General features: G+C 37.6%; 1 protein-coding gene across 1 annotated transcript; it reads left to right on the top strand.

Annotated features, from left to right (window-relative positions):
• The first annotated feature begins 463 nt into the window (after positions 1-463).
• On the top strand, positions 464-27,342 carry LOC128696676 (uncharacterized). Its single transcript, XM_070094509.1, has 4 exons — positions 464-523; positions 11,709-11,801; positions 13,617-13,753; positions 27,198-27,342. Exons 1-4 carry the CDS (start codon positions 490-492, stop codon positions 27,267-27,269), a joined length of 336 nt encoding a protein of 111 aa, XP_069950610.1. The 5' UTR covers positions 464-489; the 3' UTR covers positions 27,270-27,342.
• The last annotated feature ends 32 nt before the right edge of the window (positions 27,343-27,374 follow it).

Genomic DNA, 27,374 nt, shown 5'->3' with positions numbered 1-27,374 from the left:
AGCGTTAACCACCAGGTTCCTTTCTGTACTGTCCTACTTTAAGTTAAGATAGATAAGATAAGATTTCGTTCGGATTTTTAACCCCGGAGGGTTAGCCACCCAGGATAACCCAAGAAAGTCAGTGCGTCATCGAGGACTGTCTAACTTATTTCCATTGGGGTCCTTAATCTTGTCCCCCAGGATGCGACCCACACCAGTCGACTAACACCCAGGTACCTATTTGCTGCTAGGTGAACAGGACAATAGGTGTATGAAAACGTGTCGGAATTTCCACCCGCCGGGAATCGAACCCGGGCCCTCCGTGTGTGAAGCGGGAGCTTTAGCCACCAGACCACCTTTCTGACAATGTTTCGTAAACTTTTGTTTGAAAAAACAAAATTATTTTCAAAATTCTATTTATTTAATGCTTATTTAGCTAATTCATCAACTTATCATGCTCCTGGTGGCTTCCTTCTTCTTGTAGGTTCGCCGGTCTTGTCCCGGCCCGGGATGGTGACCCGGCTGCTGGAGGCTTCCGTGAGAGGTTAGTTTAGTTTAATATGTTTATTATGCACCCCATACCCATCCTGTGGGCGGTAGTCAAAAGATTACAGAGGTACATAATTGGTCCATGGACTGGACTCCAAAGTTTTGATAGCTGAGCAAGTTACAGAGGTAATGAACTCACAATTTACAAAGGTAATGAACTCACAATTTACAAAGGTAATGAACTCCAGGTAAGTCTGGTCACAATCATGACAAGTTACAAAGGTATTTACAGATTACAGAGGTACGTAACGGGTCCAGGGACTGGGCCCCCAAAGTTTTGATAGCTGAACTAGGTACAAAGGTAATGAGCTCACAAGTTACAAAGGTAATGAATTCTGTAGAATGGTTACTTACGTTTATACTTTGGCTACAATCATGAACAAATTATAGAGTAATGAGCAATTCACACTTCCACACCCGGTCACAACTGTAATGAGTTATTGGTGCAAATATTGATTGTTGAGTCACACACACCACACACACACACACACGTGAGAGGGAATCCACAAGTCTTCGATGAGTCGGGAGGGTTCACACGGCTCTAAGGTTATCACAACCCTTTAACCCAACAATAACATGTCTGGGAAAGCTACTAGAAGTTTGTTTGGTACAGCATTCAAACATTTTTTAAATTCGTTGAAACCTCGTAGAACAGTTGGCATATTAGTTGGTGACGATTATCATGGTAACAAGTACTATGAAATTCCAGCAGGTGTGTACCTCTTTGGAAATAAGATATCTTAGGTAAAATACATAATGTATTCCCCTCTAGGGAGGTCCCTTGATGCTGGCGAGGGGCTCTTGATTCAAGGAATTGGAATTTCCTACCCATTCCTTGGATCGAACCAGAATGTGACCCTTTCTCTGGGCGCTGTATGACTTCTATATGATTGTAATAATAATAATATTGTACATAATCGTTGTGGAAAATTGCATTTAGCTGAATGTATCATTATATACATAACAGTAAATGAACAAAGGTAATTATTATTTATCAGTTAGACAAGTAGGAATTTGGGACACCTAGGTCGCAAAAAATGTCCCCCTTCGATACCTAAGATAAGATAAGATTTCGTTCAGATTTTTAACCCCGGAGGGTTAGCCACCCAGGATAACCCAAGAAAGTCAGTGCGTCATCGAGGACTGTCTAACTTATTTCCATTGGGGTCCTTAATCTTGTCCCCCAGGATGCGACCCACACCAGTCGACTAACACCCAGGTACCTATTTGCTGCTAGGTGAACAGGACAATAGGTGTAAGGAAACGTGTCGGAATTTCCACCCGCTGGGAATCGAACCCGGGCCCTCCGTGTGTGAAGCGGGAGTTTTAGCCACCAGACCACCGGGCCACCGGGCTACCACTGTCATATCCACAAGTTGCTCTGGACCTATTATTAAATGAAATATACATACACCAGGAATGTTGGTAAATATATAAATTTGTGGACTGTATATTAAAAATAAATGGTTATATATATATATACACAATTACATAACAGAAGGAAAATATATCTTAATATCACTCACCAATTTGACTGGAGATTAATGTGTATCATACTCAGAAAACCTCACTCTAACTAAATCTATGAAAATAATGCTGGCCAGAATTACACACAAATCTAGAGAGCTTATCTGAGGTTCCTGGCGCTGTCTTGTCCAGTCGCCTGATATCTCAAGTTATGCAGGAATGCATATCCACCAATTTCGCCTAATATTTGAGAGGTGTCAGCACAATTTTAACCTCTAGAGCACGAAAAATTCTTCCTCATTCACTTTCTAATACAAATTCAAAACCAAGATGGCGAGTGACCGTCTGCGCAGATGCAGGCTTTCCGTTTTCTATGACATAAATATTATTAAATACAGTATGGCCATCTGTTTGAATATAAATACTGAATTTCTGGAAAATATACACAGTATTTTCCACACTGCGGCCGGCCGGAGTTCGTTGCTAAACGACTCAAATTGCTCATTTGACAATGGTGGAGGACCTGGGTACATATAGGATCTGGCATCCACACGGCGACATATTACTCAAGTTTTAATCACCCTTTTTACACTTTGCCGTCCTTGTGGAATTCAGAAAGTTTCCCTAATACAATTTAAGGTATCTTGTACCCCACCATGCATTGCATTTTTATGGGCATTTAGAACAATCAAATTTGTTAGATGATGAGTTTTGGGCAGTAAGATAGGGTGTTTAGCATAATCACCCAATTCAGCATTTTGTAACCTATCACTGCACCTAATTACATTGTTCTCTAAATACAGCCCCAATTTCACAATTTTTCTTTCCATCATCAAGTTAATCTCATTTCCATAGATTTCCTCCTGTACCCTCTTTATCCAACATTCAAGAGGATGTGAAAACTTAAATGAAATGTTCATCTTGTTTAGAAATTTAAACACCAACATAGTTACATTGATTAGTTTGGGTAAAGAAGAATACCTATTTATATCAATGGCTAAGGAAGGACAAACTATTGGAGCGGTGGTCACAGTAATTTCAACAGGAGCAATATATGCCTTTTGTACAGGCCAATTAGCTTTATTTACCAACCAGCTCGGTCCTTTAAACCATGATACAGCATTTACAAATTTAGCATAAGGTAAACCTTGAGACAAGAAATCAGCTGGATTCTCCTCGCCAGGTATATGATTAAATGTTAACATATGCTGACCCAAACTATTATACTTCTCTTGCATCTGATTAATTTCAGCGACTCTGTTTTGTACGTACACAATTTTACTGTTTCCATTACGAATCCATTGTAAGGATACCTCATTATCAGACCAAATTACAGTGTCGCTAATATTTATCTCCTGCAACTTATTTCTTATATAATTAGCTAATTTGACACCTACATAAATGGCTGTTAATTCCAACTGAGGTAAGGTATGTGATTTAATTGGAGACACTTTATCCTTAGACATAACAAGAGAAATAACACTATTACATTGAAGATAAGCAACTGCTCCATATGCCAATTTTGAAGCATCACAAAAAATGTGGATTACATTTTTCCCATTTGGATTGGCCACCTGGCGTGGGAACTCCAACATTGGAATTTTTTCATAATCACCAATTAATTCATCCCACCTGTTAATGAATTCCTCAGGTAGAATTTCATCCCAAGCACATTTAAGTTTCCATGCTTCCTGAATTAATAATTTCCCTCTTATAGTAAGGGGTGACACTAAACCTAGTGGATCAAAACATTTGGAAACTTCAGCAAGCAAAACTCTCTTAGTTAATTTATTGGGCATACTGTAATTACTAGGTTTTAACATTAACAAATCTCTCTCAGTATCCCAATTTAAACCCAATACATTACTACACTTTGGCACTTCATCTCCAGGGTAATCTTTACTTATTTTGTCCTTCAATTTGGACAAATTACTATTCCATTCTCTCAGAGGCATATTTGCACTTTGCATTATTTTATTAGCCTCTCCATAAGTCATTAACAGTTCCTCTTCAGTCGACGTCACACCCAGGAAATTGTCCACATAAAATTGTTTGCTCATTACTTTACTCAATGGACTTCCCGTACATTTTGAAGTAGGAACGGACTGGATGTAGCACCAAATAATACGCTCCTAAAGCGAAAGGTTTTCAGAGGGCTAAGTGGGTCAATAGGATTCTCAGGCCGTAAGAAGCAGGTACAATCTCGGTCAGCCTCTTGTAAACCCACTCTTAGGAAAGCTTTACTTATGTCAGCCGTAAAGGCATAATGCTTCACTCTGAAATTTAATAAGATATCTCCTAATTTTTCCGTCAACAAAGGACCTGTCATCAAACAGTCATTTAAACTAGGTATATTTTTGTTACTCCTGGCACTACAATTAAACACAATTCTCAGAGGAGTGGTCTTAGAATCCTTCTTCACTCCGTGATGTGGCAAATAGTGACCATAAATTTTGGCTTGCTCAGGAGGTACCTCTTCTATAAATTTATTAATTAACTGCTCAGCAATTATATCATTATAGGCAGTTAACAATTCTGGTGTCTTACTCAGTTTGCAGAGCTGAGCCTTTAATTGTCCATATGCCATTCTGTAATTAGTGGGCAATTCTGGATGGTTCAGTCTCCACGGAAGTCGTACCCAGTATTGTCCAGATTCAAATTTTACATCTTTCAGGTATTGCTTCTAAGTAAAAGAATCGTCTGGACTTTCTTCATTTAAATTTATTCCAATGCTGTCTAATTCCCACAATTTATGCACTGGCTCAACACCATCCTCTATGGAAGAATTATACTGGGGTACGATTTCATGAGTAAGACACAGTTATGGTATTTGTAGTTTCCTCTAGTTATGAATTATTATTACAAGGAATCCTACCATACATTACATGGCCTCCTGCAGTCTTTAAAAGGGTGACACCACATTTCTTTACCATACCCTTTACAAAGGAGGCATAATAGTCACTACCTATCAAAATATTTATTGGGCCTACAGAATCATCACTTACACGAGTAGGTGCTAAATTTACATTATGTGAGTCTTTCTGTAGCTTTACTAAGCCCTACTGTAGATATTTTCTCTGGAAGTCTATGTACAATTACTGCATTAACACGTTTTTTCTCATTGCCCAACCTGACAATTACATAAACAGTGTCATACAATTGAGCCCTTTTATCCGAGAGAAAACCAGATAATTTTGAAGTTGTGGGATCTCCCATCTGTGCTTTTATACCATCAAGACATTTACGTTTTATGAAGGTACGCTGGGATCCCTGGTCCAATAATGCATTTACATTTTTTGATTTATGCCTTTTATCATTAATTTTTACCTGTAACACAGGTAAGGCTACTTCAGCAAAACCATCATTATTAACATTAGCAGCAATTTTTACATTAGCTACTGTTGTGTCAGGATTGTCAACATTATCATTATTATCAACATTATCATATAGACCTTTACACATGACTATATGGTGTCTTCCTTTGTGACATTGATAACAGAAGTTTAATTTGGCATAACAATCCTTTACATTGTGATTACCCAAACACCTGATACATCTGTCAAGTTCTCCAATCTTTCAACTTTATCATTCCATGAATTGTATGCATTGCAATTCTTAGAAAAATGAGTACCCTTGCAGAAGAGACAATCTCTCTTTTCTCTGACTGGTTTTTTATTAACTGGGCTACTCTTGGAAGGGTACTTATTCTTCTTACCTTGTTGAGAATCATTATTTCTGATTCTTGCTACTTGATATGCACCTATGCAACTATTTTTAGGAAATGAATTTTGATTACTACCAGTGGGATAATTTTTCCCTTTGTGAAACTTGACAGATACCTCAGAGTTATTATGTGTTGCATCTTTAAAATGAGTTGGTTGGCTGGTCTGCAACTGAACAATTAATTCTTGTAGACCTAGTCTTATTTCCTCCAGACCAAAATAACCCTTGTGATATTTATTCGAGACCCATTCAAATGTTTTACAGCTTAATTTATTCTGTACAATGGCACTCAATAACCAGTCTGATTCCTTCAGATTATATTTATTACTTAAAGTTTTGAGAGTGCTCTCCAGTTTAACTCTAAACTGCTGTAAACCTTTGTAAGTGTGATCTGGGGATTTTAAAATAACAATGATATTCACTAGATCCAACCTACTTTGTTCTATATTACCATAAGTGACCTTCAACAAGTCAACTGCTTCCTTGTAAGAGTCATTTACATTGGGAAAGGCTTGTATGAGTATGTGAGCATCTCCTCTTACCTGTCCTTTGAGGTAAAATAATTTAGTTACACAGGCTAGGTCACTCCTGTCATGCACAGCTGCTTTAAAAATTGACCAAAATTCCTCGCAATTTTCTCCAGGATTAAACACAGGCAAACACAATTCTGGGAGTTTTGGCAAAGACATATTTGTTGGAGCAGACTGACCAACTGCCTGGTTTACACATTTTAATTTATTCAAGGCCTAACTTTTACAAGAAAGAATCTTTTCCTCTAATTCATAATACTGATTAATCATGAGATCTACTTCAGTCTCATCTACACAGTTTACTAACAAATCTCCTTCATATTTGTTGTAATATAATTTGTATGAATCATATCTATTACCTAAAGCATCTAAATACAATTTTAAATCATCAGTATTCACAGTTTCTTGATTCATTAATTCCAAACATTTATTGTATGCTTTTGTTACATGCCCCTTCCTAGCTTGCAGTGAAGCTTTTTTTGCTCTATATTCCATATGTTTGTCTTTTTTTTTTTTTTTTTTGAGACATTCCATTTATTTATTCCATTTATTTATTTATTTATTTAGAAATTTTAGCATACATACAGAGGTGCAAAAAAATACAGGTAAGAGCAGCATGCCAAAGCCACTTATATGCATAGCATTACGGGCTGGCTTACAATTAACTTAAGATTAACTAAGCAATGATGAAATCAGTGATAAGACATTATTGTAAACAGATAACTATAAAATACAAATGAGTATTACAAAGACAGGTCATATGGTTGCATGCATTGCTGTTCATTCAGTAGAATGGAGTATTCTGTTAGGTAGTGTATTTAAAAAAAATAACAAAGTTAGGTTTAACATTTGTGTGATATAATTGTGAGTAACGTTTAGGATATACAATTTATACGGTTCAGTTATTCAGTATTTATTTGGTTTTGAGTGAGTAAGTGAACTTTGAGAAGAGACTTGAATTTATAAACAGGTAGTGTTTCTTTTATATTTACAGGTAATGAATTCCAGATTTTAGGGCCTTTTATGTGCATTGAGTTTTTGCATAGCGTGAGATGGACACGAGGAACATCAAAGAGTGATCTGTGCCTTGTATTATGGTCATGTGTTCTGTTGAGGTTGGCAAGGAGATGTTTGAGGGGAGGGTTAATATCAGAGTTAAGTGTTCTATGTATGTAATAAGTGCAATAATAAGTATGGATGTTTTGTATGGTGAGTAGGTTGAGTGTTTTGAATATTGGTGGAGTGTGCTGCCTGTATTGAGAATTTGTTATCATTCTAACTGCAGCCTTTTGTTGGGTAATTAGTGGTCTGAGATGGTTAGTTGTTGTTGAGCCCCATGCACAAATTCCATAGGTGAGATAGGGGTAAATAAGAGAGTGATAAAGGGCCAGGAGGGCTGACTGTGGAACATAGTACCGTATCTTCGATAGTATGCCTACAGTCTTGGAAATTTTCTTAGAAATTTGTTGTATATGTGTATGAAATTTGAGTCTATTATCGAGGTGGATTCCTAAGAATTTTCCCTCTGTTAGCTTTGTGATAGGTGATCCGTTTATCGTTATGTTAAGAGGTACATCTGTAGCTCTGCTACCAAACTGAATGAAGTAGGTTTTGTCAATGTTTAGTGTAAGTTTGTTAGTCCTCATCCAGGTAGATATTTTCTGTAATTCGGTGTTTACAGTATTGGCTAGCGTGACTGGGCTTGGGTGAGAGAAGACGTATGTGGTGTCATCTGCAAAAAGTGTGGGTTTGAGTAATTGCGAAGCATTTGGTAGGTCATTTATGTATAGGAGAAAGAGAAGAGGGCCAAGGACACTTCCCTGTGGGACACCAACTGTAATTGGTTGTGCGGAAGAGCTTGCCCCATTTGCATACACATATTGGCTTCTGTTGCTGAGGTAAGACTTGAGGTAGTTGAGGGAGTGCCCTCTAATACCATAGTGTGACAATTTTACGTGGAGCAAGTCATGGTCAACTGGTCTTCTACATTAATTTCCTCAATTTCAGCCATGATGCAATGTATTAAATTCAACTTAATAACACTGATTAAGTACTAAATTATGTACTTTATAAAGGTAAATAGTACAACTTACCTTTGAATAAATCCTAGCTACCTGAGCTTAGCAATTACATGTATAATATAAATTTTAAATGTACATTAATACAAACTTGGCTCATCAAAATTAATATTATACAAATTAATAAATCCTTGCCAGAATTTGGCATAGCAAAATTAATATACACATTAATAATTAGCTACACATGGCTTATCTATTACACATACACTGATATAAATCTTGGCCAAAATTGGTTTATCAAATTAATATTATACAAATATAAATCCTTGCCAGAATTTGGCATAGCAAAATTAATATTATACACAATATAATCTTTATCCACACTTGTCTTATCAATTACACATACGCTGATATAAATCTTGGCCAGAATTTTCTTATCAAATTAGTATTATACAAATTAATATAAACTTAGCCAGACTTTAGCTTAGCTTATCAAAATTAATATTGTAATTATTATAATCCACTACACATTAAGTAAATTTGTGAACTTAACATCCACCTCCTCCTGTCATTTCACATATAATTATTAAGTAATTAACTAATTAATGACTTCACTAATTACCTCCGGTTCATGAAGGACCAACGGGCAAAATTAAATGTGGAAAATTGCATTTAGCTGAATGACCTACCAAATGCTTCTCAATTACTCAAACCCACACTATTTGCTGATGACACAACATACGTCTTCTCCCACCCGAGCCCAGTCACGCTAGCCAATACTGTAAATACCGAATTACAGAAAATATCTACCTGGATGAGTACTAACAAACTTACACTAAACATTGACAAAACCTACTTCATTCAGTTTGGTAACAGAGCTACAGATGTCCCTCTTAACATAATGATAAACGGATCACCTATCACAAAGCTAACAGAGGGAAAATTCTTAGGAATCCACCTTGATAATAGACTCAAATTTCATACACATATACAACAAATTTCTAAGAAAATTTCCAAGACTGTAGGCATACTATCGAAGATACGGTACTATGCTCCACAGTCAGCCCTCCTGGCCCTATATCACTCTCTTATTTACCCCTATCTCACCTATGGAATTTGTGCATGGGGCTCAACAACAAGTAACCATCTCAGACCACTAATTACCCAACAAAAGGCTGCAGTTAGAATGATAACAAATTCTCACTACAGGCAGCACACTCCACCAATATTCAATACACTCAACCTACTCACCATACAAAACATCCATACTTATTACTGCACCTATTACATACATAGAACACTCAACTCTGATATTAACCCTCCCCTCAAACATCTCCTTGCCAACCTCAACAGAACACATGACCATAACACAAGGCACAGATCACTCTTTGATATTCCTCGTGTCCATCTCACGCTATGCAAAAACTCAATGCACATAAAAGGCCCTAAAATCTGGAATTCATTACCTGTAAATATAAAAGAAACACTACCTGTTTATAAATTCAAGTCTCTTCTCAAAGATCACTTACTCACCCAAAACCAAATAAATACTGAATAACTGAACCTTATAAATTGTATATCTTAAATGTTTCTCACAATTATATCACATAAATGTTAAACCTAAAACCCAATCTAACTTTATTATTTTTTAAATACACTACCTAACAGAATACTCCATTCTACTGAATTTATAACAATGCATGCAACCATATGACCTATCTTTGTAATACTCACTTGTGCTTTATAGTAATCAGTTTACATTAATGTTTTTCACTGATTTCATCATTGCTTAGTTAATCTTAAGTTAATTTTAAGCCAGCCCGTAATGCTATGCATAGTATAAGTGGCTTTGGCATGCTGCTCTTATCTGTATTTTTTTTGTACCTCTGTAAGTGTGCTCAAATTATAAATAAATAAAATAAATAAAATAAATGTATCATTATATACATAACAGTAAATGAACAAAGATAATTATTATTTATCAGTTAGACAAGTAGGAATTTGGGACACCTAGGTCGCAAAAAATGGCCCCCTTCGATACCTACCACTGTCATATCCACAAGTTGCTCTGGACCTATTATTAAATGAAATATACATACACCAGGAATGTTGGTAAATATATAAATTTGTGGACTGTATATTAAAAATAAATGGTTATATATATACACAATTACATAACAGAAGGAAAATATATCTTAATATCACTCACCAATTTGACTGGAGATTAATGTGTATCATACTCAGAAAACCTCACTCTAACTAAATCTATGAAAATAATGCTGGCCAGAATTACACACAAATCTAGAGAGCTTATCTGAGGTTCCTGGAGCTGTCTTGTCCAGTCGCCTGATATCTCAAGTTATGCAGGAATGCATATCCACCAATTTTGCCTCCTATTTGAGAGGTGTCAGCACAATTTTAACCTCTAGACCACGTAAAATTCTTCCTCATTCACCGTTTCGAATACAAATTCAAAACCAAGATGGCGAGTGACCGTCTGCGCAGACGCAGGCTTTCCGTTTTCTATGACATAAATATTATTAAATACAGTATGGCCATCTATTTACATATAAATACTGAATTTCTGGAAAATATATACAGTATTTTCCACAATCGTTATTTTGGATTCTCTTAAAATCTGTGCCCCTCGAGACCAATTACATGGTACGTATTGGTAAAACTTCAGACTTTTTCAATGAAAAATGACCCTAAAGCATGTAGAAACAGTGGGTTGAATTAGGGTTAGAAGCAAATAATAATGCCTTATCATCGGAGATGCAATTCAGAATATTGAACACTGCAATACAACCATCAACTACTTACAAACCTGCATCCACAGGTACACATGAGTACATCATCACATGAATCGCTCCTCTCCATCTCAACCCAGTAGGGTCACTTGCCACACACTTCCACGTCCAAAAGTAGTAATAACTAGAATATAAAATATGAAATTGTACAGTAGTGATTTTTTCCGTGGTACAGTATTAAAAAGTTGGGCTAATTTGGATTATTATTCTGTATTTAAGAGAGAGCACTGAGCCTGTAGGGTTCCAAATGAAGCATTTGGAAGACAACTATTTTCCTACATGTTCTTCATTTTACATAATGGTCCTATTTTCAATTTGCACATCATGACAATGTTCTGTATATTGAGGCTTTTGTTACATGCAACCCCTCAAAGGAGGTTCCTTGATGCTGGTGAGGGGCTCTTGATCTAGGGAATTGGTTCTTTACTTTAGTTCCTGATTTGAACCTGAATATTTTCCACCTACCACAGGCACTGTATAATCCCTACGGGTTTAACGTTCCCCATGATTATAATATAATTGTTACATGCAAGCTGAGCCTTAAGTATTTAAAATAACTGTCATTGGAGAACAGCATTACAGAAACATTAGTTACCCAGTATTATTGATTTTTGCATTACATTTTATTACAGATCCTAGCAAAGGAAAGAGGCATCCAAAAAGATGGTTTGTTCCACCAGCAGAGATGAGATTTGACCAAGATCTCATGCCAGCAGAATGGGATGGTTAGTGGTCCCATATTTTTCCATTACAAGATCAAATATGCATCATAATTAAATGAAAAGGCAGTAGGTATTAGGAGATTTGCCTCTATGTCTTTCTCCCTGCTCAGTATTGAACCTGGGTCCATTCCTTTGTGAGCTGAGTGCTCTGGCACTGAGATATGGAGGAATGACTAAATAAAAAGAAATGATGCACACCATTAAAAAGAAAGCATTTCAAAAGACAACTCAGGTAAGTGTTTGTGAGGAAATTCATATCTTTATTTAATGAAACATTTTATAAGTAATAACACATATGTGGTTTCATGTAACTCAGTGGTAAGAATGCTCACGTTATAAGCAAAAGGTCCAGGTTCAAATCCAGGGCTCTCAAGGAAGATTCCTTTTTGCTGGTGAGGGGCTCTTAATCTAGGGAATTGGATCTGTGCTCCAGTTCCCCTGAATTGAGCCTGAATACCTTCCATTTCCTCCCTCCCCACCAGGTGCTGTATAATTCCTGAGTTTAGTGCTCCCCCATGATGATAAAATTTAGGGCAAGGAGAGGGGTATGGACAGTCTTTGTAAACCTACAGTTCCCTGTTTACCTGCAGTGCACTAATGCAGTAAATGGAATATTGTGATCTTAGTGTAGGCCACATTTCCTTGTGAACTTGAAAGCCATTTAACCCTCTATTGCCTCGACTCCTTTATTTTGACCTGACTTATTTTTTATCTTTTTCTTCCTCACGTGCTTGTTGATAATAATGCATGACAGACCAAAAAAAATTCATTTACAGTGGTCCCTCGCTTTTCGTAGTTCTCGGCAATCGTAAATTTCGCCAATCATAGGGGTATTTTCGTATAAACATGGACTCGCTTTTCATAGGTTGACTCGCGAATAGTAGTTCGTCCAGGACGCTTACGCACGGTGTGAGCCGGGGAGGCCTCCCTACCCAGCCAGTCTGGCATTGTTTACCAGTGAGTGAAGGTCCCCTCAAGTGCTCCTACGAAATATTTCATAATATTCCACTCATTTTAGTGCTTGCAAGTACTAAATAAGCTACCATGGCTCCAAAGAAAGCTCCTAGTGCCAAGCCTGTGGTAAAGAAGGTGAGAAATATGTACAGTGACAAAGTCTTGTACCATTTTAGGGAAGTGTTAAAGAGACGCCAGAAACAGAGCTCTCTCCACAGTTACTTTGCGAGACAGGACTAGAGTGACTCTCAAGGTGGTCCTAGTGGCATTAAGAAACAGAGAAGAGAAGCAACCCCAGAGAAGCAATTGGTACCTGAGGTGTTGCTGGAAGGGGATTCCCCTTCCAAACTGTAAACAATCCAATCTCTCTCCTCCTCCTCCAGTCTCCCATACACTAAGAAGAATCTCCAATAAAGGTAAGTGTTATGCTGTTAATGTTTCATTCATCATTTCCCATTGTATTGTTTATGTACTACATGTATATTTCATGTAAAAAAATTTTTTTGTTTTAATACTTCTGAGTGTCAGAAACGGATTAATTGTATTTACATTATTTCTTATGGGGAAAATTGATTCGCAAATCGTAAATTTCGTTTATAGTAGCTCCTCCAGGAACGGATTAATTACGAAAAACGAGGGACCACTGTACTTTCATCTTTTAATTTGTGGGTTAGTTAAGAATTTCTCCAGGTAGGGTTTTGTGCTTTACTATTCTTGTTCTTATGTCACTTTTTCTTATTACAGTATTTGTATATTATTGCTCTCAGCATCTTAGATTTTCATAGCTGACATCAAATGTTCCTTGTGTATCATTTAATATGGCAACCCTTGAAAATTTTTTAAAATCACCGACTCCTTTTGCAGCATGGTTGCGAAATCGTCGTTCAGAACCACCAAGTGAATCAGAATTAAAAGAGAACCTAATTATTGCCACAATGAAGAAACAGAATGCTGACAATCTTTCAAATGAGGATGGCAGGAAAGTTATTTCTGCTGAAAAGGTAAGGTACACTGTGTCCAATGTATTCGAGTAATTTTTGTGCCTTCAAATATGTTGTCTGCTGCCATTTTAGGCCTCAGGTCAAGTGTTTGGGTTGCCTTCCACTACTTCACATCTGAGGAAACAATCTAGACCAGGTTGGTCTAGATTAGGGTAACTGCCTCAGAAGCATGTGTAAACAATGCATCCAGGACCTGTCATGCCATCATCTACATCCCTGCCAGAAAGTAGTGTATGAAACTGGTAGGAAGATACCTTATTTGTTCCATATTTATTATAATTTCATGATACAATGGAATTCAGACAAAAATCACACTTTGTAGAATTACCCAAGAACAACCCAGTACATAAAGTCAAACAGTATGACTTATTTCCATGTTTCAAGAAGTAACACACACCTTGAATTATTATTATTATAATCAAGGGGGAAGCGCTAAACCCGGAGGATTATACAGCGCCTGGGGGGGGGATGTGGAAGGCATTCAGGCTTAATTCGGGGAACTGGAGCACAGATCCAATTCCCTAAATCAAGAGCCCCTCACCAACATCAAGGAACCTTCCTTGAGGAGCACACACCTTGAAGAAATTGTAATACGTATAAAATTTCCTTGTACATAATGTTAGAAGATAAAAGCAAACAGTATAAGTTAAAAATTACTTGTATTAATTTATAGTGATTTTTGCAATTGGGGCTATGGCATCCATCTCTTCATGTTTCAAATACTAAAATACCATGAGCACATCTATTATCAAAATACAGTGGGCCCTCGGATATCGGCCATTCCGGATATTGGCCAGATCGGATTTCGGCAGCGTTTTTGGCCGAAATTCTATCCTGGACTTCGGCCAGCAACTCAGTAATCGCCCATATTGGATGCATAGTAATAATCACTCTTGGGCACATTAAATGCCTTATTTTAGGTTAATATAGACATTTTCATTAATCCATCTTTGATATTTTCTTGAAAATTATGTAAGAAACACGTTATATAGCATATAAACATGCAATGTTTATATCCTATCGAGTTTTTTGAGATACGAGCCGTCAATCGGTCGATTTTTTGCTCCAAGTTACGATCCAGCTCCCCCCCACTTCCCCCTCAACCCAAAACCTGGACACCTCTTTTGTTTATCTATGATTTCATGCTTTAATTCCATGGAAATCATTCTCTTTTTCTTACCAGCACTGTCCTTTACAATTACTTTCTTAGGACAATTGGTTAGAAAAGCAAAATTTGGCCAAATGACTGTCAAAAATGTAAGCAAATCAGGAGAGAACTGCTCCCACAGCTAGGTAAACAGTGCACCAAGTTGACTTCGTTTTGAAGATCTTGTTGTTATAATAATGTATTATTATTATTAATTTAGGGAACTGAGGTTCTATTGTTATTGTAATAATTATTATAACTATTATTATTGATAATTTAGGGAACTGAAGCCCCTCACCAGCATCAAGGTTCCTTGACACTGGTGAGGGGCTCTTGATCTAGGGAATTGGATATGTGCTCTAGTTCCCTAAATTAATAATAATAATAATAATCATAATGGAAATCATCTTTTTCTTCTCAGCACTGTCCTTTACACTTACTTTCTTAGGATCCATGGTTAGAAAAGCGAAATTTGGCCAAATGACTGTCAAAAATGTAAGCATATCAGGAGAGAAATGCTCCCACAGCTAGGTAAACAGTGCACTGAGTTGACTTCGTTTTGAAGATCTCATTGTTATATAATGTATTATTATTAATTTAGGGAACTGAAGCTCTATCGTTATTGTAATAGTTATTATTATTGATAATTTAAGGAACTGAAGCTCTATTGTTATAATTATTTTTATTATTATTTTTTTTTTTTTTTTTTTTTTTTCAACAAGTCGGTCGTCTCCCACCGAGGCAGGGTGACCCAAAAAAGAAAGAAAATCCCCAAAAAGAAAATACTTTCATCATCATTCAACACTTTCACCACACTCACACATTATCACTGCTTTTGCAGAGGTGCTCAGAATATAACAGTTTAGAAGCATATACGTATAGAGATACACAACACATCCCTCCAAACTGCCAATATCCCAAACCCCTCCTTTAAAGTGCAGGCATTGTACTTCCCATTTCCAGGACTCAAGTCCGACTATATGAAAATAACCGGTTTCCCTGAATCCCTTCACTAAATATTACCCTGCTCACACTCCAACAGATCGTCAGGTCCCAAGTATCATTCGTCTCCATTCACTCCTATCTAACACGCTCATGCACGCTTGCTGGAAGTCCAAGCCCCTCACCCACAAAACCTCCTTTACCCCCTCTTTCCAACCCTTTCGAGGACGACCCCTACCCCTCTTTCCTTCCCCTATAGATTTATATGCTTTCCATGTCATTCTACTTTGATCCATTCTCTCTAAATGACCAAACCACCTCAACAACCCCTCTTCTGCCCTCTGACTAATGCTTTTATTAACTCCACACCTTCTCCTAATTTCCACACTCCGAATTTTCTGCATAATATTTACACCACACATTGCCCTTAGACAGGACATCTCCACTGCCTCCAACCGTCTCCTCGCTGCTGCATTTACCACCCAAGCTTCACATCCATATAAGAGTGTTGGTACTACTATACTTTCATACATTCCCTTCTTTGCCTCCATAGATAACGTTTTTTGACTCCACATATACCTCAACGCACCACTCACCTTTTTTCCCTCATCAATTCTATGATTAACCTCATCCTTCATAAATCCATCCGCTGACACGTCAACTCCCAAGTATCTGAAAACATTCACTTCTTCCATACTCCTCCTCCCCAATTTGATATCCAATTTTTCTTTATCTAAATCATTTGATACCCTCATCACCTTACTCTTTTCTATGTTCACTTTCAACTTTCTACCTTTACACACATTCTCAAACTCATCCACTAACCTTTGCAATTTTTCTTTAGAATCTCCCATAAGCACAGTATCATCAGCAAAAAGTAACTGTGTCAATTCCCATTTTGAATTTGATTCCCCATAATTTAATCCCACCCCTCTCCCGAACACCCTAGCATTTACTTCTTTTACAACCCCATCTATAAATATATTAAACAACCATGGTGACATTACACATCCCTGTCTAAGACCTACTTTTACCGGGAAGTATTCTCCCTCTTTTCTACACACCCTAACCTGAGCCTCACTATCCTCATAAAAGCTCTTTACAGCATTTAGTAACTTACCACCTATTCCATATACTTGCAACATCTGCCACATTGCTCCTCTATCCACTCTATCATATGCCTTTTCTAAATCCATAAATGCAATAAAAACTTCCCTACCTTTATCTAAATACTGTTCACATATATGCTTCAATGTAAACACTTGATCTACACATCCCCTACCCACTCTGAAACCTCCTTGTTCGTCCGCAATTCTACATTCTGTCTTACCTCTAATTCTTTCAATTATAACCCTACCGTATACTTTTCCTGGTATACTCAGTAAACTTATTCCTCTATAATTTTTACAATCTCTTTTGTCCCCTTTCCCTTTATATAAAGGGACTATACATGCTCTCCGCCAATCCCTAGGTACCTTCCCCTCTTTCAAACATTTATTAAACAAAAGTACCAACCACTCCAACACTATATCCCCCCCTGCTTTTAACATTTCTGTCATGATCCCATCAGTTCCAGCTGCTTTATCCCCTTTCATTCTACGTAATGCCTCACGTACCTCCACCACACTTACAGTCTGCTCTTCTTCACTCCTAAAAGATGGTATACCTCCCTGGCCAGTGCATGAAATTACCGCCTCCCTTTCTTCCTTAACATTTAAAAGTTCCTCAAAATATTCTCGCCATCTACCTAATACCTCCCTCTCCCCATCTACTAACTCCCCTACTCTGTTTTTAACTGACAAATCCATACTTTCCCTAGGCTTTCTTAACTTGTTTAACTCACTCCAAAATTTTTTCTTATTTTCATTAAAATTTCTTGACAGTGCCTCTCCCACTCTTTCATCTGCTCTCCTTTTGCACTCTCTCACCACTCTCTTCACCTTTCTTTTACTCTCCATATACTCTGCTCTTCTTATAACACTTCTGCTTTGTAAAAACCTCTCGTAAGCTACCTTTTTCTCTTTTATCACACCCTTTACTTCATCATTCCACCAATCACTCCTCTTTCCTCCTGCCCCCACCCTCCTATAACCACAAACTTCTGCCCCACATTCTAATACTGCATTTTTAAAACTATTCCAACCCTCTTCAACCCCCCCACTACTCATCTTTGCACTAGCCCACCTTTCTGCCAATAGTCGCTTATATCTCGCCCTAACTTCCTCCTCCCTTAGTTTATACACTTTCACCTCCCTCTTACTTGTTGTTGCCACCTTCCTCTTTTCCCATCTACCTCTTACTCTAACTGTAGCTACAACTAAATAATGGTCCGATATATCAGTTGCCCCTCTATAAACATGTACATCCTGGAGCCTACCCATCAACCTTTTATCCACCAATACATAATCTAACAAACTACTTTCATTACGTGCTACATCATACCTTGTATATTTATTTATCCTCTTTTTCATAAAATATGTATTACTTATTACCAAATTTCTTTATACACATAGCTCAATTAAAGGCTCCCCATTTACATTTACCCCTGGCACCCCAAAATTACCTACTACTCCCTCCATAACATTTTTACCCACTTTAGCATTGAAATCCCCAACCACCATTACTCTCACACTTGATTCAAAACTCCCCACGCATTCACTCAACATTTCCCAGAATCTCTCTCTCTCCTCTACACTTCTCTCTTCTCCAGGTGCATACACGCTTACTATAACCCACTTTTCACATCCAATCTTTATTTTACTCCACATAATCCTTGAATTTATACATTTGTAGTCCCTCTTTTCCTGCCATAGCTTATCCTTCAACATTATTGCTACTCCTTCTTTAGCTCTAACTCTATTTGAAACCCCTGACCTAATCCCATTTATTCCTCTCCATTGAAACTCTCCCACCCCCTTCAGCTTTGTTTCACTTAAAACCAGGACATCCAGTTTCTTCTCATTCATAACATCCACAATCATCTCTTTCTTATCATTTGCACAACATCCACGCACATTCAGACTTCCCACTTTGACAATTTTCTTCTTCTTATTCTTTTTAGTAATCTTTACAGGAAAAGGGGTTACTAGCCCATTGTTCCCGGCATTTTAGTTGACTTTTACAACACGCATGGCTTACGGAGGAAAGATTCTTATTCCACTTCCCCATGGATATAAAAGGAAAAGTAATAAGACCAAGAACTATTAAGATAAAATCAAAGAAAACTCAGATGAGTGTGTATAAATAAACGTGTCCATGTATGTGTAGTGTGACCTAAGTGTAAGTAGAAGTAGCAAGACGTACCTGTAATCTTGCATATTTATGAGACAGACAAAAGACACCAGCAATCCTACCATCATGTAAAACAATTACAGGCTTACGTTTTACACTCACTTGGCAGGACGGTAGTACCTCCCTGGGTGGTTGCTGTCTACCAACCTACTACATTTTATTATTATTATTATTATTAATAATTTAGAGAACTTGAGCACATATCCAGTTCCCTACATTAAGAGCCCCTTACCAGCATCAAGGTTCCTTGACACTGGTGAGGGTCTCTTGATCTAGGGAATTGGATATATGCTCTTGTACGTGAGGCATTACGTAGAATGAAAGGGGGTAAAGCAGCTGGAACTGATGGGATCATGACAGAAATGTTAAAAGCAGGGGGGGATATAGTGTTGGAGTGGTTGGTACTTTTATTTAATAAATGTATGAAAGAGGGGAAGGTACCTAGGGATTGGCAGAGAGCATGTATAGTCCCTTTATATAAAGGGAAAGGGGACAAAAGAGAATGTAAATATTATAGAGGAATAAGTTTACTGAGTATACCAGGAAAAGTATACGGTAGGGTTATAATTGAAAGAATTAGAGGTAAGACAGAATGTACGACTGCGGATGAACAGGGAGGCTTCAGAGTGGGTAGGGGATGTGTAGATCAAGTGTTTACATTGAAGCATATATGTGAACAGTATTTAGATAAAGGTAGGGAAGTTTTTATCGCATTTATGGATTTAGAAAAGGCATATGATAGAGTGGATAGAGGAGCAATGTGGCAGATGTTGCAAGTATATGGAATAGGTGGTAAGTTACTAAATGCTGTAAAGAGCTTTTATGAGGATAGTGAGGCTCAGGTTAGGGTGTGTAGAAGAGAGGGAGAATACTTCCCGGTAAAAGTAGGTCTTAGACAGGGATGTGTAATGTCACCATGGTTGTTTAATATATTTATAGATGGGGTTGTAAAAGAAGTAAATGCTAGGGTGTTCGGGAGAGGGGTAGGATTAAATTATGAGGAATCAAATTCAAAATGGGAATTGACACAGTTACTTTTTGCTGATGATACTGTGCTTATGGGAGATTCTAAAGAAAAATTACAAAGGCTAGTGGATGAGTTTGAGAATGTGTGTAAAGGTAGAAAGTTGAAAGTGAACATAGAAAAGAGTAAGGTGATGAGGGTATCAAATGATTTAGATAAAGAAAAATTGGATATCAAATTGGGGAGGAGGAGTATGGAAGAAGTGAATGTTTTCAGATACTTGGGAGTTGACGTGTCGGCGGATGGATTTATGAAGGATGAGGTTAATCAAAGAATTGATGAGGGAAAAAAGGTGAGTGGTGCGTTGAGGTATATGTGGAGTCAAAAAACGTTATCTATGGAGGCAAAGAAGGGAATGTATGAAAGTATAGTAGTACCAACACTCTTATATGGATGTGAAGCTTGGGTGGTAAATGCAGCAGCAAGGAGACGGTTGGAGGCAGTGGAGATGTCCTGTCTAAGGGCAATGTGTGGTGTAAATATTATGCAGAAAATTCGGAGTGTGGAAATTAGGAGAAGGTGTGGAGTTAATAAAAGCATTAGTCAGAGGGCAGAAGAGGGGTTGTTGAGGTGGTTTGGTCATTTAGAGAGAATGGATCAAAGTAGAATGACATGGAAAGCATATAAATCTATAGGGGAAGGAAGGAGGGGTAGGGGTCGTCCTCGAAAGGGTTGGAAAGAGGGGGTAAAGGAGGTTTTGTGGGTGAGGGGCTTGGATTTCCAGCAAGCGTGCATGAGCGTGTTAGATAGGAGTGAATGGAGACGAATGATACTTGGGACCTGACGATCTGTTGGAGTGTGAGCAGGGTAATATTTAGTGAAAGGATTCAGGGAAACCGGTTATTTTCATATAGTCGGACTTGAGTCCTGGAAATGGGAAGTACAATACCTGCACTTTAAAGGAGGGGTTTGGGATATTGGCAGTTTGGAGGGATATGTTGTGTATCTTTATACGTATATGCTTCTAAACTGTTGTATTCTGAGCACCTCTGCAAAAGCAGTGATAATGTGTGAGTGTGGTGAAAGTGTTGAATGATGATGAATGTATTTTCTTTTTGGGGATTTTCTTTCTTTTTTGAGTCACCCTGCCTCGGTGGGAGACGGCCGACTTGTTGAAAAAAAAAAATAGTAATAATAATAATGACAGAGCTTCAGTTCTCTAAATTATCAATAATAATAATAATTATTATTGCAATGACAATAGAGCTTGTTCCCTAAATTAATAGTAATAATAACAATTATTATAACAAGAGCTTCAGTTCACTAAATTATCAATAATAATTATTATTTTACAATAATGATTAAGCTTCAGTTCCCCAAATTAATAATAATAATAATAATGTACATAATACGTACGTAATAATAATTCAGAATCCTGCCGTTAGTTGGCGCAGCTGAAAAATTTCACTTTTCTAACCATGGGTCCTAAGAAAATAAGTGTAAAGGAGTGCTGAAAAGAAAAAGATGATGATTTCCATGGAATTAACACATGAAATAATAGATAAACATATGCAAGGTGCACGAGTTGTGGATTTAGCCAGACAATACCAGCACAGTACATCTACTATATGTACCCCTCCAGGAAGGTTCCTTGATGTTGGTGAGAGGCTCTTGATTTAGGGAATTGGGTCTGTGCTCCAGTTCCCCGAATTAAGCCTGAATGCCTTCCACATCCCCCCCCCCAGGCGCTGTATAATCCTCCAGGTTTAGCGCTTCCCCTTGATTATAATAATAATAATTTACTATATGTACGATACTAAAGCAGCAGGATTCGTTAAAGGCTGTTGTGCCAGCCAAGGGCGTTGCAATAACGTCTAAGCTGCGAACCTCTGTCCATTAAAAGATGTTGAAGTTGCTGCTGACATGGTTGAGAGAGAAGCAGCTCGCAGGAGATACCGTATCAGTTATGTTCAGTGATTAACCCTTAAATGGTCCAAACCTATATATACGTTTTTTCAGCATCTGAAAGTATGTAAAAAAATGTAGATCTTTTTTTTTTGTTTTACATTTGAAAACGTGTAAAAAAAACTTTTATCTACATTTTTTTTTTGTTACATTTGAAAATATGTAAAAAAAAGTAGATCTACTTTTGTAGCACTACGAATTTGAACGCCGATTTGTTTGGACCGTTTAAGGGTTAAACAAAACAAATTGTATCAATCAGTTATGTTCAATGTGTAAGTACATATACACTTTATATTAACAGTTTATTATTTCCTTACATTCTGTAGTATATTATGAAAGATGAGGTGAATCATAGAATTGATGAGGGAAAAAGAGTGAGTGGTGCACTTAGGAGTCTGTGGAGACAAAGAACTTTGTCCTTGGAGGCAAAGAGGGGAATGTATGAGAGTATAGTTTTACCAACGCTCTTATATGGGTGTGAAGCGTGGGTGATGAATGTTGCAGCGAGGAGAAGGCTGGAGGCAGTGGAGATGTCATGTCTGAGGGCAATGTGTGGTGTGAATATAATGCAGAGAATTCGTAGTTTAGAAGTTAGGAGGAGGTGCGGGATTACCAAAACTGTTGTCCAGAGGGCTGAGGAAGGGTTGTTGAGGTGGTTCGGACATGTAGAGAGAATGGAGCGAAACAGAATGACTTCAAGAGTGTATCAGTCTGTAGTGGAAGGAAGGCGGGGTAGGGGTCGGCCTAGGAAGGGTTGGAGGGAGGGGGTAAAGGAGGTTTTGTGTGCGAGGGGCTTGGACTTCCAGCAGGCATGCGTGAGCGTGTTTGATAGGAGTGAATGGAGACAAATGGTTTTTAATACTTGACGTGCTGTTGGAGTGTGAGCAAAGTAACATTTATGAAGGGATTCAGGGAAACCGGCAGGCCGGACTTGAGTCCTGGAGATGGGAAGTACAGTGCCTGCACTCTGAAGGAGGGGTGTTAATGTTGCAGTTTAAAAACTGTAGTGTAAAGCACCCTTCTGGCAAGACAGTGATGGAGTGAATGATGGTGAAAGTTTTTCTTTTTCGGGCCACCCTGCCTTGGTGGGAATCGGCCGGTGTGATAATAAAAAAAAAAAAAAAATTATGATTGTTTTTTTTTTTTTTTTTTTTCAACAAGTTGGCCGTCTCCCACCGAGGCAGGGTGACCCAAAAAAGAAAGAAAATCCCCAAAAAGAAAATACTTTCATCATCATTCAACACTTTCACCACACTTACACATTATCACTGTTTTTACAGAGGTGCTCAGAATACAACAGTTTAGAAGCATACACACATAAAGATACACAACATATCCCTCCAAACTGCCAATATCCCAAACCCCTCCTTTAAAGTGCAGGCATTGTACTTCCCATTTCCAGGACTCAAGTCCGACTATATGAAAATAACCGGTTTCCCTGAATCCCTTCACTAAATATTACCCTGCTCACACTCCAACAGATCGTCAGGTCCCAAGTACCATTCGTCTCCATTCACTCCTATCTAACACACTCACGCACGCTTGCTGGAAGTCCAAGCCCCTTGCCCACAAAACCTCCTTTACCCCCTCTCTCCAACCCTTTCGAGGACGACCCCTACCCCGCCTTCCTTCCCCTATAGATTTATATGCTTTCCATGTCGTTCTACTTTGATCCATTCTCTCTAAATGACCAAACCACCTCAACAACCCCTCTTCTGCCCTCTGACTAATACTTTTATTAACTCCACACCTTTTCCTAATTTCCACACTCCGAATTTTCTGCATAATATTTACACCACACATTGCCCTTAAACAGGACATCTCCACTGCCTCCAACCGTCTCCTCGCTGCTGCATTTACCACCCAAGCTTCACACCCATATAAGAGTGTTGGTACTACTATACTTTCATACATTCCCTTCTTTGCCTCCATAGATAACGTTTTTTGACTCCACATATACCTCAACGCACCACTCACCTTTTTTCCCTCATCAATTCTATGATTAACCTCATCCTTCATAAATCCATCCGCCGACACGTCAACTCCCAAGTATCTGAAAACATTCACTTCTTCCATACTCCTCCTCCCCAATTTGATATCCAATTTTTCTTTATCTAAATCATTTGACACCCTCATCACCTTACTCTTTTCTATGTTCACTTTCAACTTTCTACCTTTACACACATTCCCAAACTCATCCACTTACCTTTGCAATTTTTCTGTAGAATCTCCCATAAACACAGTATCATCAGCAAAAAGTAACTGTCAATTCCCATTTTGAATTTGATTCCCCAAAATTTAATCCCACCCCTCTCCCGAACACCCTAGCATTTACTTCCTTTACAACCCCATCTATAAATATATTAAACAACCATGGTGACATTACACATCCCTGTCTAAGACCTACTTTTACCGGGAAGTAGTCTCCCTCTCTTCTACACACGATATTTTCAGTGTTTTCCTTAGAAAAATAGTGATCTATTGCAGTTAGCCTCAAAAATAGTTTTCTCTTACAATAAGAGCACAGGAAGATACTCTCAGTATATACACACAGGAAATGGCAGACATATTCGCTGCCTCTGCCACTGTATTATGGCCTATTTTATTAATTCTAGAGTATATATCATGTTTCTGTGTTAATTATATTGTTTATTATGTCATATTAGATGAATTGTCATAGACAAATAAGCTATATAGTTGATAATAGCATCATATTCAAGTATTTTTTTCTTGGCTCTCCAGAGTTCAGGAACGGATTAATGGCTTTTTAGTTAATTTAAATGAGGAAAATTAATTTGATATACATGTATGAGTAAATTGAGTTACGAGCTAGCTCCTGGAATGGATTAAACTCTTAAGTCAAGGTTCCACTGTATAAGTATTCTTTAAAAAATGTATTTTTTGTTAATATTTTTGGGTGTCTGAAACCAATTGGATCCTTATGGGAAATATTATTTTGGTTTTCGGCTGACTTTCAGAAATGGATTACGGTCGATAATCGAGGGTCCACTGTATTGTCCTTAGTGTTAATTATATATGGCGGGGTCACAATTTAGCATAAATAAATTGCAAAATGTAAACATTGCTATGCATTTACTGATGTTGCCAACAAGTGATCATTTTTCAGTAATACACTGTAAGACTTGGACCATTTTCTTTTGTAGTTCTATTTAAAAAAAAAAAAGTTATTTCAGTCAAAGATTTCTTAATTTTTTTTTTTTCCAAATTTTGCCATGCAGGCATTTTAACTTTGTGTCCTGACACAGTTAAGGAGTTAATGTTGAAGGGCAGTAATTTAATGAATTGAGCAGGGAAGACTAACACAGTATAGGAGTGAAGAGCCTGAGGTGGATGTGGGGAAAGTGAATGCATCAGTGGGTACAATAATAGGGTGTAAAGCAGTTAGGATAAATGGGATAAAGAGAGTGATGTTAAAAGGTGGGAATAGTGTTGGAGTGGTTGTGTGTGTGTGTGTGTTAATATATGGATGAGATAAGAGAAAGTACTGTACCTAAGAATTTACAGAACATGCACAGTTCCCTTGTAAAAGGGAAAAAGGAAACAAGAATATAAGAATTGTAGGGGGTACACGCCTATTGAGTATATCAAGTAAAATGTATGGTAGTAGTATTATTGAAAGAATGAAGGTAAGACAAAGTAGGCTTGTAGAGGAGCAGAGAGGATTTAGGAAGGGTAAGGGATGTGCAGACCAAGTGTTTACATGGAAGCATGCAAGTGAACATTGCTTAGACAAGGGTAAGGAGCTGTTTGTTACATTTATGGATTTAGAAAAAGTATCAAAACTAATGTGATGAAAGCAACAGTCTAGTCTATGAAAGACTGAATATCAGATTAGAAGGAGCATGGGTGTAGATACTTCTTTCAATATTTAGGAGGGAAAGAAATTTATCTCTGGAGGAAAAAAAAAAAAAAAAGACTACCCTAGTATAGTGGTACAAATACTTTTATTTAAGGCATAGGTTTTGAACACTGCAATGAGGCTAGAGGTAGTGATGTAATATTTGATGAGAATAATATGCAGGGAATGGTAAGTGTATAATTTAAAAATAGTGGAGTCACCAAGGATTTAATTCAGAGGGCTGAAGGAGGATTGTTGAGGGGGGTTTGGGCATTTACAGACAAGGAAGGTAGATAGGATGACAGAGTATAAATCTAGGATTGAAGGTAGGATGAGTAGGGGTCATCATCCTAGGAATAGTTGGATGGCGAGGTTAAAAGTTTAAAGTGTTAGGGGCTTCAGCATCCAATAGGCTTGTGTGAGCATGTAAAATCATTGTAGAGATAAGTGGTATTTAATTGATGTGCTGTTAGTGTCTGAGTAAGGTAACATGAAGGAATTTGGAAAATGGTTCACACTGGTGGTTTAGCTAGATTTGATTCCTGGAGGTAGGAAGGGCAGTGCCTGTGCTCAGGAGGGGAGAGGATGTTGCAGTAGGAGTCATCTGAATTATGATGGAACAGTGATTAAATAATTTTCCTTTTATCATCTTAACTTATCAGCCATCTACCACCAAGGTAAATTAAAAAAATCATGATCTTCATTCATGTGCGTAGTGCTCCAACCTTTATTTTCCCCATTTGAAAGCATGTAAAAAACAATGTAGATCTATATCTGGAGGCCCCCCCCCCCCTGCACATGAATGTAGATTTACATTTGGACAGTTTAAGGGTTAAAAACTGCAGGGGTCATGCAGTGTGTGGAGAATGGGTAGTAATCAGGTTCATCCCAAGAAAGGGAAGACCAATTCCAATTTTGAAGAACGTGTATCCTGCAGTGTTTGATAGTACGTATATCACTTGTGTGTACAGTATGTGTAAGGGGGGAGGGGGGTTAAAACATATAGCTGCTAAAATCTAAGCTTTAATTGTCTAATTCAGATTTTTATTTTTGTCCTTGTATAATAATTTTTCCTGTTAGTGGCCCAAGAATAGTACATGTAGTCAGTACCAAATCTGTCTAAATAGCCTTCACATTTAAGTTTGAACACTAGCAATAATTTATGTAATACCTACTTAATAGTTTTGATTTTTGTTTTACATCCTATAGAATTTTTATTCTAAACTTTATTTTGAAAATTTACATGTACAGTAATGAATTTTTTTTTTTTTTTCAGATTTCAAAAACATCATTTCCAGTCTATGATGAATATGAAAAAACACCTGGTGAAGGACTGAAGTACAAGTAGTATCGAGACATTTATATTCACTGTACAGTACTAGGAGACAATCATTATTAATAAAATATTCTTATTTAAAAAATTGTTAAATTTTGCACATCCTCGACACTCCTC

This window comes from Cherax quadricarinatus, chromosome 46, assembly GCF_038502225.1.
Source record: "Cherax quadricarinatus isolate ZL_2023a chromosome 46, ASM3850222v1, whole genome shotgun sequence".
NCBI classification, from domain to species: Eukaryota; Metazoa; Arthropoda; class Malacostraca; order Decapoda; family Parastacidae; genus Cherax; species Cherax quadricarinatus.
This window is presented reverse-complemented; position numbering and strand designations above follow the sequence as displayed.

Excerpts from the sequence above, each read along its gene's own strand:
- LOC128696676 (XM_070094509.1), top strand. The coding sequence starts at position 490 with ATGGTGACCCGGCTGCTGGAGGCTTCCGTGAGAG. Across the intron at positions 524-11,708 it reads GCTGGAGGCTTCCGTGAGAG|ATCCTAGCAAAGGAAAGAGG; the intron begins GTTAGTTTAGTT and ends ATTTTATTACAG. Across the intron at positions 11,802-13,616 it reads CATGCCAGCAGAATGGGATG|CATGGTTGCGAAATCGTCGT; the intron begins GTTAGTGGTCCC and ends CTCCTTTTGCAG.